The sequence below is a fragment of the Neltuma alba genome, unplaced genomic scaffold (genome assembly GCF_004799145.2).
Source record: "Neltuma alba isolate B1F8T4 unplaced genomic scaffold, ASM479914v2 tig00005089_pilon, whole genome shotgun sequence".
Classification (NCBI taxonomy): domain Eukaryota; kingdom Viridiplantae; phylum Streptophyta; class Magnoliopsida; order Fabales; family Fabaceae; genus Neltuma; species Neltuma alba.
The window spans coordinates 1-17,530 of NW_021633974.1; the positions used below are offsets into that span (position 1 = coordinate 1).

The 17,530-nt window shown below is 33.5% G+C and overlaps 1 protein-coding gene and 1 pseudogene across 4 annotated transcripts; both read left to right on the forward strand.

The window, feature by feature from the left end:
* The first annotated feature begins 355 nt into the window (after positions 1-355).
* Positions 356-2,640, forward strand: LOC114746751 (glucan endo-1,3-beta-glucosidase-like; annotated as a pseudogene).
* On the forward strand, positions 2,320-6,062 carry LOC114746743 (actin-related protein 6-like). 4 transcript variants are annotated; one of them, XM_028935021.1, is made up of 9 exons: positions 2,322-2,527; positions 2,793-3,684; positions 4,019-4,235; positions 4,320-4,383; positions 4,755-4,839; positions 4,958-5,008; positions 5,134-5,196; positions 5,268-5,427; positions 5,512-6,062. In XM_028935021.1, exons 2-8 carry the CDS (start codon positions 2,948-2,950, stop codon positions 5,395-5,397), a joined length of 1,347 nt encoding a protein of 448 aa, XP_028790854.1. In that variant the 5' UTR covers positions 2,322-2,527; positions 2,793-2,947; the 3' UTR covers positions 5,398-5,427; positions 5,512-6,062. The 4 variants fall into 4 exon arrangements, 3 of the variants coding, with proteins under 3 accessions (XP_028790855.1, XP_028790854.1, XP_028790853.1); XM_028935020.1 differs by having other exon boundaries at positions 5,526-6,062; XR_003740304.1 differs by lacking the exon at positions 5,512-6,062 and having other exon boundaries at positions 2,320-2,527; positions 4,958-5,038; positions 5,268-5,288.
* Positions 6,063-17,530: the final 11,468 nt, after the last annotated feature.

Here is a 17,530-nt window from a genome sequence, read left to right on the forward strand (position 1 = left end):
TTTTTGGACCTTTACTCTGATGTACCAAAACAACGTTTCTTTCTGTCACGGCACTATAATTAATCATCATTCTGTCCTAACTTATAGAAAGGTCCATTATTAGACCTGGCTAAATATTTCTCTTACAGACATACAAACGTTCAAAAGCGGTTGAGGCAGTCATTAAAAGTATATATAACAGATGGGATATTGACGTTCTCATTGATTCCCCCCCCCCCTCATATTCGATACATCACATATGTTGAGAATGAAAATTTGAATAGAAAATCTATATTAAAAAAAAAAAAATTTCAACTCTTATGACCCTTCACAATTTGAGAATTACCAGCTAATATGTTCTATATATTATATGCAGCTGTGAAATCCATTGGAGTGTGTTATGGCGTAAATGGAGATCATCTACCAAGCCGGCAAGAAGTGATAGACTTTATACAAATCCTATGGCATTGGAGGGATGCGCATATACTTTCCAGATGAACAAGCCCTTCAAGCCCTAAGAGGTTCAAACATTGAAGTGTTGCTTGATGTGGCTAAGGAAACGCTTTCCTCACTATCTGATCCTGCATCAGCCAATGATTGGGTTAGAAAATTTGTAGTATCCTACTCAGATGTGAACATCACGTACATTGCTGTAGGAAATGAGATTGGTCCTAGTGACGTAGAAGCACAGTATATTCTACCTGGAATCCAAAACATTCAGAACGCAATTTCTGCAGCAGATTTGCAAGGCAAAGTTAAGGTCTCTACAGCAATAAAAATGGATCTACTTGAGAACACTTCCCCACCCAATAATGGCAAGTTTAAGGATTCTGCGACTCCATACTAAAGCCCATCATCGCTTTCCTTGTCAACAATGGATCACCACTTCTCGCTAATGTGTATCCCTATTTTGCCTACAGTGACGCAAATAGCAACATTCCTCTTGACTATGCCTTGTTCAGACAACGAGGAACAAATGACCAAGGTTATCAAAACCTGTTTGATGCAATGTTGGATTCTCTCTATTTTGCTCTTGAGAAGATAGGAGCACAAAATTTGCAGGTTGTTGTGTCTGAAATGGGTGGCCTTCGGCTGGAGGAGATAAAGGGCCTAGTGTTGATAATGCACGTACGTACTATCAGAATTTGATTAATCACGTCAGCGGTGGGACTCGAAAACGTAATGGGCCCATTAAGACGTACTTGTTTGCCATGTTTGATGAAAACCAAAAGCAAGGTGCAGAAAGTGAGAAGCATTTTGGTTTGTTCACTCCTGATAAGTCGCCCAAATACGGAATTGGATTCAATTCGTTCACTCCTAGTATATATACCTACACACATATGCCTGTGTGTGTGTATATGTAGATTGTTCTTTTGCGAAGTTTAATGAATTCTGGATTTTCCCCCCTTTTATTTTGATCATTTAAATATAGTGGTCTTGCTGACATTTATTTTTAAAATGGCAGTTTTAGTGTAAAATTAAAAATAATGAAATTTAATAGTTCCAGTTTCATCTAAATAAAAAATGTAAGGAAGTTAAACTCTTGACAAGAAGACTCCGAAGGAGGCATGAAATGAAAGTTATTAATAGTGTCACAATCAAAGTCATTAAATGACTAATTTTGTTTTATTATTCTCTTAAGGACGAGTATGACGAAGTTTTTGAGTGCATATGATTTTACCTAATGAAGAGAAAACTGGACTGGACTGGTAGGTTCAACCAGAAAACCGGTGAATCGGTCTCCGATCCTGTTTGGTTGAGGGAAAAAACCGGACAATGCTCAAACTGGTAAAAAAAACCAGTTCAACCATTAAGAACCAATAAAAACTATGTAACCCGTTGATTAATATAGGTTGTCCAGTTTAATGATTTCAATCTCCTACCCTCAGGAAATGACCTCATTTTATGTTTAAAAAAATTAAACACAATGAATATTTGAAGAAAAAACTGAAAGAAAGAAAAGAAACTCTAAATCTCCTTGTCAGTCCTTCTAGAATGCCAGAACTCATCTATGTCCGTTGTATGGCTGGTGACAGTGTTAGTAGCCATGTAGGTGTAGGACAACTTTCTGCCTGCTCTCTTTCTCAGGTTGTTCCTTTGTATTCTTTTATGAATGCATTGCTTTTGCTAAAAAAAAATTTGATGAAATATTGATAAAATCGAATTAAAATATCAATTTTAAAATTGACAAGAAATCTTTATATTTTATTACTAAAAAAATTAGCGGATGTTTCAAAAGGACAAAATCCTGTTACAATTTTTTTTATTCTGTAAGATTATTTTTGTTTTACTTTTGATTTTAGATCTTCCGTGCCAAAAAAAAAAAAAAAGCAGATTCCCTGTTGAACCTCAAACCAAACCCGGAGCTCGCCTCTTTCGCTTCGCAACCGCGGACACGGCTGAGATCGTTCGAACTCTAACTCGAAGGCTGCTGATGCAGTTACAGAAGCTAGAAACCGGCTTTTCACTGCTGTAGGTGAGGGGTTCCGCAGGTTTTTGACGTTGGCCGGCGGTGCTCTTGAAGCTTCAGCTCCAGGCTCCCTTTTAGGTAAGCCGAAGGCTTGAAATAGGGTAGAGGTAGTTCTTTGTATTAGCCGAGTAGTATACATTTGAAAAATAGCACTTTAATCTATAACGTGTCTGGCTTTGTCTGTAGTTTAGAGTTTGGACCGGTAAGAAAAATGGTGGATTTAGAACTATTAGGTCCTCTTGACTGGTAGCTTATGCTAAATACTTCGCTGATATGCATTATCATGCGTTTACTTGTCGTCTCTTAAATTTGTAAGTTTGATAACCTTGCATGCGACCCGCAGGTAACATAGTACTTCAATTTGAAATCAATAAGCTTGGTATAAGCTCACTTGTGTCACGCCAAATGGGAATCGAATTGTACTGTTAATGCATACGCAAGAGCGAGGGGGATTGGAATAGTTTTCACGCCCGTTCATTGCTGAGAGTTGTCACTAACATGTCCCCCCACAATGTGGTGGTTCTGGACAACGGTGGAGGCCTAATCAAAGCTGGCCTCGGTGGAGAGTGTGACCCCTCTGTTGTTGTTCCCAACTGCCTTTACCGACCTCCGTCCTCCAAGAAATGGCTCCAACCAAACCCCCTCAACCCCACCACCACCACCACCTCCTCTATGGAACCATCCTCAGTCAGTGAAGTGGACCTCACCTCGGCTGCAGTTCGACGGCCCATGGACAGAGGGTATATGATAAATCCTGAACTTCAACGAGAGATATGGGCTCACCTCTTCTCTTCCATCCTCCACATAAACCCATCAAACTCTTCACTCCTCCTCACTGAGCCCCTCTTCGCCCTTCCTTCCATTCAGCGATCAATGGATGAGCTTGTCTTTGAGGATTTCAACTTTAAGTCTCTTTATGTGGCTGACTCACCCTCTTTGGTTCATCTCTATGAGGCAAGTCGTAGGCCTGAAGGTCTTGTCTCTAGAGCGCAGTGCAGCCTTGTTGTGGATTGCGGGTTTTCGTTCACACACGCCTCACCGGTGTTTCAGAACTTCACGTTGAATTATGCTGTGAAGAGAATCGATTTGGGTGGCAAAGCATTGACCAATTATCTGAAGGAGTTGGTTTCTTTTAGGGCTGTTAATGTCATGGAGGAAACTTTTATTATGGATGATGTTAAGGAGAAGCTCTGCTTTGTTTCCCTTGATGTTCCCCGGGATCTCCAGATTGCAAGGTAATTAAAGGTTATCCACTTTGTTTTTTTCCTGTTGCTGAACATTATTTTTACCTCACACTTGAAAATGGTTCAACTTAGTATTGCTTTAAAATCTTGCTGCTTTAATCCAGTGGATAATCTGTGTACTTCTCATTGGATGTCCATACACTCCTTGGATCTCTTCTAGTGCTTGTGGCTTGTTGCATTGTTATCAGTTTTATAATTCCAAACCATTGTCAATATGTTTGTATTATGTGATTTTTTTATGCTATGTAAATTGTGTCTACTTTGCATGTTACGTAATACAATCATGTCATAGAAATGATTCTCATTTGCCCTTTTGTGCCTGTAGGAAACCTGGAAGAGAAAATCTCTTTAGATGCACATATGTGCTTCCGGATGGTGTTACACACACAAAAGGCTTTGTTAAATATCCAGATCAAGTACACAGATATCTTACTCTGGCTGATGATTCTCCTTTGCCTCCAAAAGAAAAAAAGGAGGATATGAATCATCCAGAAATGACTGAAAAGCCTGAGGAAAGAAGGAGAGTTGATTTGACCAAAAATGTGGGTCTCATCATTTTACTTGACGTTTAATGTTCATTTATCTCAACTGAATTTAATTTCTTGTATTCAATTTGTCTACTTCAGGAGTTTGACTTGACAAATGAACGCTTTCTTGTCCCAGAAATGATCTTCCATCCTGCTGATTTAGGTCTGTATAGTTCCAGTACTACTCACTAATGAAATGTGATCTGCTGTCAGTTTAGTCTCTTGAAGAAATTTATTAATTATGACCTTATCAAAGGGCTGTAAATGACTTAGATTAGTATCGTTTAGTTTTATTTTCAATTCTTTTTATTTTCAAACACTGTTCAACCTGCTTGCCCTCTTGCTTAAAAGTATCTAATGAGGAAAATGTTTTGTTTTTGCTAAACTTGTGTTTATATGGCATTATACTTTCAACACAAGAATGAAGAAACCATTGAACATTGAGGCGTTATTGGCAATTAGTGCTACTTAAGGATAGATAGTATCTTAGTCTAGTTTCCTTTGCCTATTACTTGTGTTTCCTCCGCTTTGCAGGAATGAATGAGGCTGGAATAGCAGAGTGCATTGTACGAGCTATTAACTGCTGCCATCCACAACTCCACCCTGTACTCTATGAGAGGTAATTCTTTCAGAGTATTCGAATTTGATGGAACTATTTGCAGGTTACTGCAGCTTCATTCATACCTCCTGGGTAGTTAGTTTATTTCTTTCTTAACACCAGTTGTATTTCTTGTCAGCATCATTTTAACTGGCGGAAGCACCTTATTTCCTCAATTTGCTGAGAGATTGTAGGTTCTTTTCCTGAGTCCTTGCATTCAGTACTTCCGATTTTTGTCCTCCTTAGGCTCCATAGCCTTCTTTTATAAATAACGTGGCATTCAAACTTAGATAACTGATACTAATTGAATTGCAGAGAGATGGAGCTGCGGCCTCTAGTTCCTGATGACTACCATGTGAAGATAACTCAACAACAAGAGTAAGTATCTTTCTTGAAATGTTCTGTTTTGTCTTTGTTAATTTTCATGTCAACTTGTTTTTCTTCTACAGTCCCATATTAGGTGTTTGGCGTGGAGGATCATTGTTGGCATCAAGTCCAGATTTTGAAGCTATGTGCGTGACCAAGTCTGAGTATGAGGAGCTTGGATCTGCTAGATGTCGCAAGAGATTCTTTCATTGAGTATTACCCATGGAAATGTTTATCTTGCATGTAAGCCTAACATGCACTTAATCCATTGAGATGATGAGATCATTTGAGTTGTCAGTATGAATGTTTAAACTCCTAATTCTACAGCTTTCTTTCAACAGAATAGGGCATGGCATGGAGGGTGGTTTTCCAGTGAAATAATTTGCTATCGGTTTTCAGTGAACAAAATGGGTACTCTGGTTTTCCATGGCTTGCCTGGGAAGAGAGGGATATCGATCGAAGCCTGTCAAAATGTGTCCTGCAAGATGCAGCCATGTCATATTTTCTGTTCCTCTGTGGTTTTTATGATGGACTATAGGGCCCTGGAACTTCATCTTCATGGGGAAGAAGATTCATTCGAGAATCAATCTTGCAGTTTATGGATTTCAGGTTTCCAGTAGAAGCCCTGAGATGGAGACGCCCTTGGCCCCTGCAACGTTTGTAGCCTGCTTTTAAAGTGCCATCGAGTTTGGATTGCTGTGCATGTGATGTTTCAGCTGAGATGTTTATAGTTGTAAGTAGCATTTTGCTAACACTAAGGTTTCATTGCCCTATTGGAATATGGAAAGCAAAGGAAATAAACCTCAAATAAGATGGAATATTTGGGTTCAAATTTATGGCTGGTACACAGAAAAGCAAATAAAACGGTATTCCAGTTATTTGAAGAAGCATTGAAAGGGATAGGAAAGATGTGAAAGTACTGAAACATGTTTGAAAAATGAAGTTTATAAAAAATTGAACCATTAACATGTCCATACAAGATTATGAAGAGAAGAAGTAGGAGTCGAATTCAATGCAAGAACTAGAGAAATAGAACAAATCACTCTTCAAAAGTTTGCTGCTATGCTTTGAAGAGAGAATCTAACTCATTAAATAAACATGCAATGGAAGTAGGTAGGCCACATGATACGGAACAAACTTGTCATGTGTTGCGTAAGGTTGAACTGACGGTTGTTCGGAGTGATTTCTCCTCCTCATCGTGGACGTTGTTGTTGATGATGCCTGATGGATGCCAAATGAGGGGTTCTCTTCCTTAATCCTGTCTTCCAGCTAATTGGATGTCATTGGATTTTCAGTTCCCTCAGCGAGTCCCAATATTGTGCATTCAAATTAATTCAATAGCTCCCAATGCGTGCAGCATCATCATGTTATTAAAAATTGAAAATTAATTTAATTCCTAGCATAAAATTATGGGAAAATCCTAGATAAAGCCCTTCGAATATACACAATTTCAGATTAGGTTCTGGAATTGTGTAAATGACAAAAAGAGTCAATGACCCAATCTGTCATTTTTAAAATTAAGAAAAATTAACAATTTTGTCCTGATTAAGTAAAAATGAGTAGTTATTCTCTAAACGAATCTAGATAACGCTTATATTGTTCTAGTGATTATATGATTAGTTGTAGTTAATAACAAGGCATATTCTCATAGAGCATTCCTGACTACGAAAAAATGAGTAGTTATTCTCTACACGAATTTAGGTAATGCCTAAACCCTTATAGTGATTTCTTGAATTATTATAGTGAATGAATACAAATGAAGGCAAAGTGAGTAGTTATTCTCTAAACGAATCTAAGTAACGCTTACACTGTTCTAGTGATTACATGATTAGTTGTAGTTAATAACAAGATACCTTCTCATGGGGCATTCCTGACTCTGAAAAAATAAGTAGTTATTCTCTACATGAATTTAGGTAATATCTAAATCCTTATAATGATTTCTTAAATTATTGTAATAAATAAATACAAATGAGAACAAAATTGTCGATTCCTCTTGATTTTACAAATGACAGATTAGGTCATTGGTCCTTTCTGTTATTTACACAATTCCAGAACCCAATCTAAAATTATGTATATTTGAAGAACTTTATCTAGAATTTTTTCTAAAATTATTGCATTACCAAAAAAAAAACAGACATATGTAACAGTTATTTTGATGCGCTTGTGGTGGTTTTTTAATGTACAAATGCGTTTATAGCTATTATTTAAATCATTACTAAAATAGGCGTAATAAAGTATTTTGTAACAGTTTTTGACAGTTATTTGTAGCAGTTATTTGGTAGAACCACTACAAATTGCTGTTAGTATGCCACAATGAGTCAAGTTTGCAGTGGTTCGTGAAAATCGCTACAAAAGCAAATGAATTTGCAACAATTCATTTAGAATTGCTACAAACATGTGATTTTACAATGGTCACATCGTTTTTTTCGTTAGAAGTGGTTTTTTAGCACTGAACCACTGCTAATGTTCGTAACCATTTCTCCCGCCCCAACCGTTCACATTATAATTTTGCAGATGTTACATATAAAACCGCTGCTAATACAATAACAATTGCTACTAATGTCATTATGCGTGTCACTATCAGTCAAAGCATTGCATGTTCATGTCAGTTGGATGCATAATTTTTACAAAATGCTCACGTTAGTAGCGGTTCAATGAACCGCTACAAAAGACAACTTCGTTTTTTTTTTTGTTTAGTAGTGAGGAGTTTTAAATTGTTTTCTAATTTTTTTTATTGGAGCATTTAATTTGTTAGGCCTACTCACTTTAATTGCAGAATTTATTGGGGCAGGCTGATATAGATTGAGAGGATGTTTGGATAAATTAAAACCATAGTTTTAAAAGTGCTTTTACAGTATATAAAATAAATATGTACAGTAATTTATCACAATTTGTGAAAAAAAAAATTTAAAAAGTATTTTTCATAATACCCAGACACGCCTGAGTTGTGCAAGACCATAGAAGGTAGAAAGTTCAACCACCAGTTAGAATGCGATAGGTCCAGGATAATCTTTTCGGTGAGGTGAGATAGGTTGGTAGTAAAATTTTATCCTTCATAATTATCTAAATTTGTCTGAGCCTCTCATAATTCTTCCAGTTGAAGCGAGGTATGTCCAGAAAATAATTGGATATTCCACATCAAAAAAAAAAATTTAAAAATGGTTCAAAGCTCTTCAACTTAGGGTTGTGGGGCATCTAATTCTAAGTCACTTTATACTCTTTCCGATTCATAATATAAGAAGTTGATTAACTTTTCTTACATATTAAAAATATAAGTTTAGACATTAAATTTATCCTAAATTGATAGAATTTTGGGAAAATAACAAAAAAGATCATTGTAATAGAAAAATTACGAATAAAGACCCATGACAATATTAGTATGGAGTTTAACAAGAATAATTTGGGTTTTGACAATAATTTTTATAAATCAGTCCGTATGTGCAATTTTTCTATTCCGCAGTCTTCTTTTACCATTTTTCCTAGAATTTTCCTATCTTACTTCTAAAAAATAATAAAGTTGTCTTTGATGTTATATTTTTTATTAGTTTTCATCTCTCTTCTTTCTGTCCTATATTTAATAGGGGTGAGGGTGAAAAATTACATTAATTATCTTGATAATGTCTTATATTTTTTGTCATAAATTTTTTCTAGTTAATGTCTTATATTATAGACAAGAAGGAGTAATATTCTAGGAATAATTAAAATACAATTAGTCAATTACGTCTTGCTCTTGCATAGTAAAGATGCATTTGATTGCAGTTGAGTTAATGATGGCATTTAATGATTGGAAAAAAGTTGAAAAAAAAAACACTAAAATACCCTCAAAATGTTAACAAACAAACTAAGGTAGGTGAGTTTCAATATTTCAAATCAAAATTCTTATATTATTTTTTAAATTTTAAAATATTATAAAATGACAATACTACGCTTACTCCCAATGACTACTTTCATATAGCTATTGACTATTTTAGTTTAACTATTGATTACTTTTATTTTCAAAGTTTCAATGACTACTTTTGTATAATTATTGACTACATAAGAGTAGTAAATAACTAAATAAAAGGTAGTTATTGAATATCTAATAACACTTAATGTATTTTTTGAATTTTTGAAATAAAAGTAATTAATAATGAAACTAGAGTAGTATATAACTAAACAGGAGTAGTCACCAAATTTTTAAAATGAAAGTAGTATGTCATAATATTAGAGTAACTAATACATAAGAAAGAAGAGTCAACGAAGTTTTGATGACATGTTGTCGGAGTTCCGGCGGTTGACCACCAACAAGGGCGGCTAGAAAACTGGTTAAGGGTACTAAAGTGGTACTCCCTCCGTTCCTTATTATAAGATACAAATAACCGAAGTACGTTGATCAAAAAAACAGTTAAAATTAGTTAAGAACAATTAATGTGTAAAAAGTATAATTTTTTTTCCAAAAATGCCCTCATTAATAAGGAGAGAGAGTATGAGAGAGAACAATTAAATTATTAAAAGAAAGAGAAGTGGGAGGGAGAGAGAGTGTGAGTTGGAGATAATAAATATGGGTAAAATAGTAAATCAACACAAAAAGTAGAGACAACTTGTAAGTGTCTCTTATATATTGGAACATGCCATAAGCATCAAATGTCTCTTATAATAAGGAACGGAGGGAGTAATATTTAAAAAAAAATGAAAGGCATCTATATAATTTGACAAGATTTAAAAATTCTAAAATAGTATAAAAGGCGTGAATTAATATTTTGAAATTCATCTCTTACTAATTTATCATTTAACAATTTTCAGGATAATTTATTGCCTTTTTCTTAGGAAATTAAGGCATTTAATTGAGAGCAACATTTTTTTCCCAAAAAACCGATGTCAACAATGTTTAACTATCTTTTATCTATGTTCAAATAAATTAGGTGTTATAATTAGAAAATATGGAATACAAAAGTTTGCTTCCTTCACTAACAAGTTATAAATTAAAATGGTAAGTGGCCGTACTTTCATGAGAAGAGAAACATAAATTTAAATATTAGAAAACGCACTTATCAAAAGGGGTGGAAATTATTTGCTCTCCAAGTCTCAAAAGGAAATTCTTAATAAAATTTAAAAAAAGAAAAAAGTTTGCTTCCCCCGGTGCATGATATTTATGGTTAGAAATAACAAAAAAAAAAAGGGGGGGGAAACAATTCTGGTCCCACCATCTGTGCCAAAGGTCCCGCAAACTTTCTACCTCTCTGGCATGAAAATGCAAATACGGTTCAAGAATGTGGTACGAGGGATGAAAATGATGAACAGTGACATTTTATTTACAATGGCCTTAATAGAGTTAATCCTATTAAAAAAATTATAAATATTATTATAAGAGTTGTCAATTACATTACTAATGTTAAAAAAAATCAATTTAAAAATTTAAAAAACATTTGAATAATAAATTAATAACATTAGTAGAGTTGTGAATATTGTTATAAGAGTTATCAATCATGTTACAAATCTTAAAAATGTCCTAGTTTGAAAACCTGACAGACAGTACGTCAATTAAATTGTGAATATTATTATAAAAGTTTTCAATTATTTTATAAATATTATAAAAATAAAAAAAAAGTTGCTGACAGGACAGCCAAACTTTTGACCCAATAACTTACCAGACTTTTGACATTGATCGCTAGCGGCTAACTAGTTAGTGAGAGTGATTTTATATTTTCTTTTTAAATAAAGACAATATTATAAATCCATCCACATTTTAAAATTCCAATTAAGTGTTTGCCAATTGAACTATATTTTTTAAAATAATTTTTCCGTCCTTTTGTTTCTCTCAACAAAAAACATATTTAGATATTATTACAACGTGAACCGCGTGGTGTGTTATAATACTTGGGGCATAGGATGCACATGGTACGTGTCCCGAACACCTTTTTTTTTTTTTTAATACATCCAATCATAACGCTTTTCTGTGTGTGCGCAGATTACGCGCGTTTTTGTTTGACGTATTTTAATAATATTTTAATTTGCGGGCCATTAAATATCACTAATAGTAAAGACTCAATTTCTAATTCCTTTTGGGTAAAATCCCTGGTTGATACCTTGAAGGTGAACTTTAATCGTGTTCTTTGTTTTTCCTAACCCTTTTGAGACACTCGGTATCTAGTGCTATTTCTAGTCTTGTTGCCTAATATCGAGAGGGTATTTAGAAAACTTTAGAAACACTTTTCAAAAGTTTTTTTTTTTAAATCGAGTCAAACTCCTCTACATATTTACTTTGTATACCGTAAAAGCACTTCTGAAACCATGATTTTGTTCTTACCCAAACACTCTCCAAGTCTATTGCCTAATCTGGATTAAGGCTTTGTTATTGAGATTCCTCTCTCTAGCTTTTCTTTTTCCCAACAAAATTGGATTTGAATCTTAACTCTCTCACTTTGCAGTCTAGTTGTTCCATTGCTAAACCTAGTATGTTTAGATTTTCCGTGGTTATAGGTAATTGATTAAAAAAATCATAAAGAAAAAAAAACTTCACAAACTTGATGAGGTGGTATTTGAGTATCATAAAAAGTGCTTGTTAAAAATATTTTTCCCCAAATGGAGACAGGGGTATTTGGCAAATCTCATAAACACTTTTTAAAATATTTTCACATAAATCGAGATAATTTTTATCATATATTTATTTAATATACTGTAAAATTATTTTTAAAATTATGATTTTTGTTTTACCTAAACACCCTGATAAACTCCTCCACATACTTATTTTGTACATAGTAAAAATATTTTTAAAACCATAATTTTTTATTCTATGCAAACACCTTTTAAAAAGGGAAAATGACATTGAGGTCCCATGCAACACAAAATACTACAAAAAGGTCCCGGGAAATTTGGTAATGATTCTGAAGTCCCAAAGGGACTTGAGTGCAATTTGCTAAATTGTAAAAAGACGTCTCTGCCCTTGGTGAGATGCATCTAAACTAACTCAAAGCTGTCCTGTTTTTCAGTCTGAAAATCAGCACCTATACGCAAGAAACAAGAGAGAAAAAGCCCAAACTTTATTCTGCTTCTTCCCCCACTCCCATCTGAAAATCTCATCTACTCTATTAATGTTAATCATTGGCAAAAATTGCTTGTGTTTTTGGTTTGGTGTTTGTTTGGTCATTCAAGTTGGGGTTTTATTATAGGTGGGTAGGGTGATTATGGGTGTTCTGTTTCTGGGTATAATGTGGGTGGATTGAAGGTAGGCTTGCTCTGTCTGGGCATGGTTCAGGGGGAATTGATGAGAAAGATGAAGGTTGGTGTGATTAGAAACCCTTACTGCGAAATAGGAAAATATGTTGTCAATAGGGCCACGACAGTTGTCAATATAACTCCTTGACTTGTCAATAATGACAGCATTGTACAGATTTATATTAACTGATTTTTTAAATGTTTTACACAAAGGCCATAACCTTCTGTACCCTTGACTCATTGGTAGAGGTCACAAAAAAAGGAAGAAGATACAACAAAGAAGGGTGAGTAGTTACATGAGGCAAAAGGAAAAAAAAAAGCCACTTTGATCCTGGACAAATGATGGCAAAAGAATTTTTTGTAAATAGAAGTGACATAAATTTTTTTGTAGATGTCACAACACACACAAATAATTAGTTTAATACTGGATACATGCAACTATATGTTTTTTTAATGGGGTTATAAAATCGATGTAATTACATGTATATGAAGTTGTAAATGAAAGTTAGCTGTGTATTACATTCTGATGCATAGTTAGTTGTCATTATCCACACCCTTCATTGTCAATATAGGCTTCGTCACTTGTCACTCACTGCACCATCAGTTGTCAATTAATGTGCTGATATAAATTTAAAAGAAAAATATGATTTTCATTACATAATGTTATACAACATCATACAATATCACTAATTCCTCAAAACTAATCCATTTTTTATAATATGATGTAGAATAGTTATTAAAAGTCAATCATCACTGATATGAAGTCATAAAATCACTTGTCATGAACAGCATATTCACTTGTTAATGGTTTCAGTGTAACTTGGCATGTTAGATTCTGCTGTCATTTCAGTTGTCATTATCTGCACCCTGCATTATTATTAGACCTGTCATAACTTGTCAACGGAGCATTGTGACTTGTCAATTAATTTGCTGATGTAAGTTGTCAGCAATATGAATTCAAGTTACATAACTTGTTTTAGTATTATATGATATTTTCAATTACTTTGTCATATTATATTTTGGTTATATTGTCATATATATTATTAATGAAGATGTCAATGGTGGCACTATGACTTGTCAATAAAAGCAGTATGACTTATCAATGGTGACGCTATAACTTATCAATGGTGACACACTGACTTGTCAATGGTAGCACTGTGACTTGTTATTCACCGAATAACTTCTTAAAAGGTTTAGGCGCTGCGGCGGATATGATTAGGCACTGGGGTGCCTTACACAGAATGGCAACTCCTTGGGACAGATGGGAGTGCTGCAACAGATATGGTCAAACGCCATAGTAGTGGCACTATGACTTGTTAATGGTGGCACTGTGACTTGCCAATAGAGTACTGTGACTTGTTAATAAAAGCACTGTCTCTTATCAATTGAACATAAATTTGAGTAACACCTTCTTCTTAATAATTATATTTTAATGCAAATATCACTTAACATTATAAATAATGACACCTTCAGTTGTAAAAATTTTGAATATTAATTATTAATATCTACACATTCATTTGTTACTTGTTATTAACTCCTTTTATATTACTTGTTATTTTGGATAATTCAGGTTGTTAATTTCTACGCTGGATGCTGTTGAACTATACACAACTGAGAATTTCAAAAGAAATGAGTTACTTTCTTTTCCAACAATTAATGATATGATTTCCTTCAATTCTTCATAACTTGTGCCCTCCTTTATATTATTGTTCTAACACTACCTCCCACATATCTCATATCATCTTCTTTATCATTTATAAACTTTCTCCCTATGTGAACAAAGCAAAATAGATGCTTTCCAGATGTACTCGCCATCAGTAATTTAAACTTACATCAAGAATCACGCAACTGTCATGAACAAGTCAAGGAGCTACGTTGACGACTGTTGTGGCACACATTGACAACTATCGCGGCCTGATTGACAACACAATATCCCATTTCGTGCTAAGAGTTTCTACCCACACTAACTTTCATCTTTTTATTCCTTTGCTACTAAACTAACATCAGAACAGAGCAAAACCATTAACAAGTGAATATATTGTTCATGACAAGTGATTTTATGACTTCATATCAGTGATGATTGACTTTTAATAACTGTTCTACATCATATTATAAAAAATGGATTAGTTTTGAGGAATTAGTGATATTGTATAACATTATGTAATGAAAATCATATTTTTATTTTAAATTTATATCAACACATTAATTGACAACTGATGGTGCAGTGAGTGACAAGTGATGAAGCATATATTGACAATGAAGGGTGCGGATAATGACAACTAACTATGCATCAGAATGTAATACACAGCTAACTTTCATTTATAACTTCATTTACATGTAATTACATCGATTTTATAACCCCATTAAAAAAAACATATAGTTGCATGTATCCAGTATTAAACTAATTATTTGTGTGTGTTGTGACATCTACAAAAAAAATTTATGTCACTTTTATTTACAAAAAAATTCTTTTGCCATCATTTGTCTAGGATCAAAGTGGCTTTTTTGTTTTCTTTTGCTTCATGTAACTACTCACTCTTCTTTGTTGTATCTTCTTCCCTTTTTTGTGACCTCTACCAATGAGTCAAGGGTACAGAAGGTTATGGCCTTTGTGTAAAAAATTTAAAAAATCAGTTAATGTAAATCTGTACAATGCTGTCATTATTGACAAGTCAAGGAGCTATATTGACAATTGTCGCAGCCCTATTGACAACATATTTTCCTATTTCGCAGTAAGGGTTTCTAATCACACCAACCTTTATTTTTCTCATCAATTCCCCCTGAACCATGCCCAGACAGAGCAAGCCTACCTTCAATCCACCCACATTATACCCAGAAACAGAACACCCATAATCACCCTACCCACCTATAATAAAACCCCAACTTGAATGACCAAACAAACACCAAACCAAAAACACAAGCAATTTTTGCCAATGATTAACATTAATAGAGTAGATGAGATTTTCAGATGGGAGTGGGGGAAGAAGCAGAATAAAGTTTGGGCTTTTTCTCTCTTGTTTCCTGCGTATAGGTGCTGATTTTCAGACTGAAAAACAGGGCAGCTTTGAGTTAGTTTAGATGCATCTCACCAAGGGCAAGGCGTCTTTTTACAATTCAGCAAATTGCACTCAAGTCCTTTTGGACTTCAAAATCATTACCAAATTTTCTGGGACCTTTTTGTAGTATTTTGTGTTGCATGGGACCTCAATGTCATTTTCCCTTTTAAAAATCAGGTATAATTATAGAAACTGTCAAATTAAGTCTCTTTAAAAACATTAATGAATGAATGGAAGGCGCGGAGAGACATGCTTGACCCCATATTTTAATTTAAAGTTAAAAGGCAGTCCAAGGCTCTAAGCCCCAAAGGATCCTCAGCAATCATATTCATAAATCAAGGGAGAATTTCCCGATGCAACTAATATTCCCGGAAAATTAGCCCTTTGCTTTGACAAGAAAGTCAAAGAGATTTGTGAGATTGGTGGAAGCCAGCTCGGTGACTCATAACTGAATTTGAATCTTGCTTGCTCCATTTTCCTTTTCCTGTCTCAACTTTTTCTTCAGTTAGATCCTTTAATTATTATTTATTATATTATATTATGTTAGTTTGTGATCTTACAGCTCAGATTGTCGTCTATATTTCTCTTTTGTTGCTGCCTCCTGTTTTCTCTTTTGGACAAATGGACAAATTCGCCACCGGCAATTATAATAATTGATTTTCAATAAAATAAAATATTCTCATGCTTATGCTTTATAGTAACTTTGACAATTTGTTATTTTAAAAATTTAAATATCCGACCAAAGAATCTCTACAGCTGTTACATTGTCCATGTCATCAACTTCTTTTCGTCAATATTTTAGTATTATTTTTAATTATTTTTAAAAATTAAGTTTTGTCTTTTTTTTGGGAAAAATAATTACATTTTCTTAATTCAGTTTTCTAAAATTTAGACCCCAATCGAGCTTTTGAAAGATTTTTTTTTCCTCTAGGGGAATCTACGAATCAAATATTTATTTTACTTTCTTTTGTCCCTAAGCATGGTTGATATTTTTTTTTCTAAGATTATGTACATTTTTATCATGTAGAATTTAGAATTATATGATATTTTCTATTTAATTAATTTTCCTCCCATTCCATAATAAATGGTTTTTTCCCAAAAATACACCAATTTAATAATGGGTAGACTTGAAAAGAACAAAAAAAAAATTCAAACAAAGACAAGCTTCTTAGTTTGTGTGCTACTATATATTTAAAGACATTTGGAATATCAAATGGTTAAGTTGCACCTAACACTCTAAAATAATTTCTCAAGTATATTTAATGCCTTAAAGTTATTTGTAGTGCCATTTTATTCTTAAAATTATTAACTAGTAGTTATAGATTGCACCAATTCAATTACTTTAACGGTAAAATTACACCGAATGCAACTAAAAATGTACTTTTAGGATGTTAAGTGCACCTTAACCCAATACCAAAAAACCAATAGAGTCATATGCTTTTTGGATATGAAATTTCATACTAGCTTATACTAGTGTGTTTCGAAAACTGAAATTTTCATAAATTAAAATGTATTTTGCAAGCTGAAATTGGGATAAAACTACAAAAGTTGCCTTTAAATTAATCTAAATTAAGAGAGGAATATCATTTGAGGGGATTCTTACGCCAACATTTATGTCATATGTATTAAATATGGTAGAACAAGTTTTTCTTTCTAAAATTCCAGTGATAATTGAATTAGTCAACATACTTACATACTGATTTAAGATTCACCGATTTTCTTTATTAAACCTATGAGAATAATATTAATATATTTTTAATTTCATACATTAAAATGCTATATAACTAATTATTACTAATATGAAACTATATGAAGAAAAGGAGTTATGTGTTATCCCGAAAAAGATATGTTATTTTGTATGAATAACTAAAAAAAAAGTTATTTAAAAAATTAGAAAAGTTAAAACCAATTTGAATCAATGGGTTCGGATCCCCTTGACTGAGCTCTCTTATTTGGCCTAAAAAAAAAAAATCGAGCCCTCTAATTGAGTCTCGATTAAGGGATAATTAACTATTAGTGATTTAAATGTGTTAAAATAAATATCTTTACTTATTATTTCCTTTAAAAAAGGATTAATATTATTTTTATTATTTAAA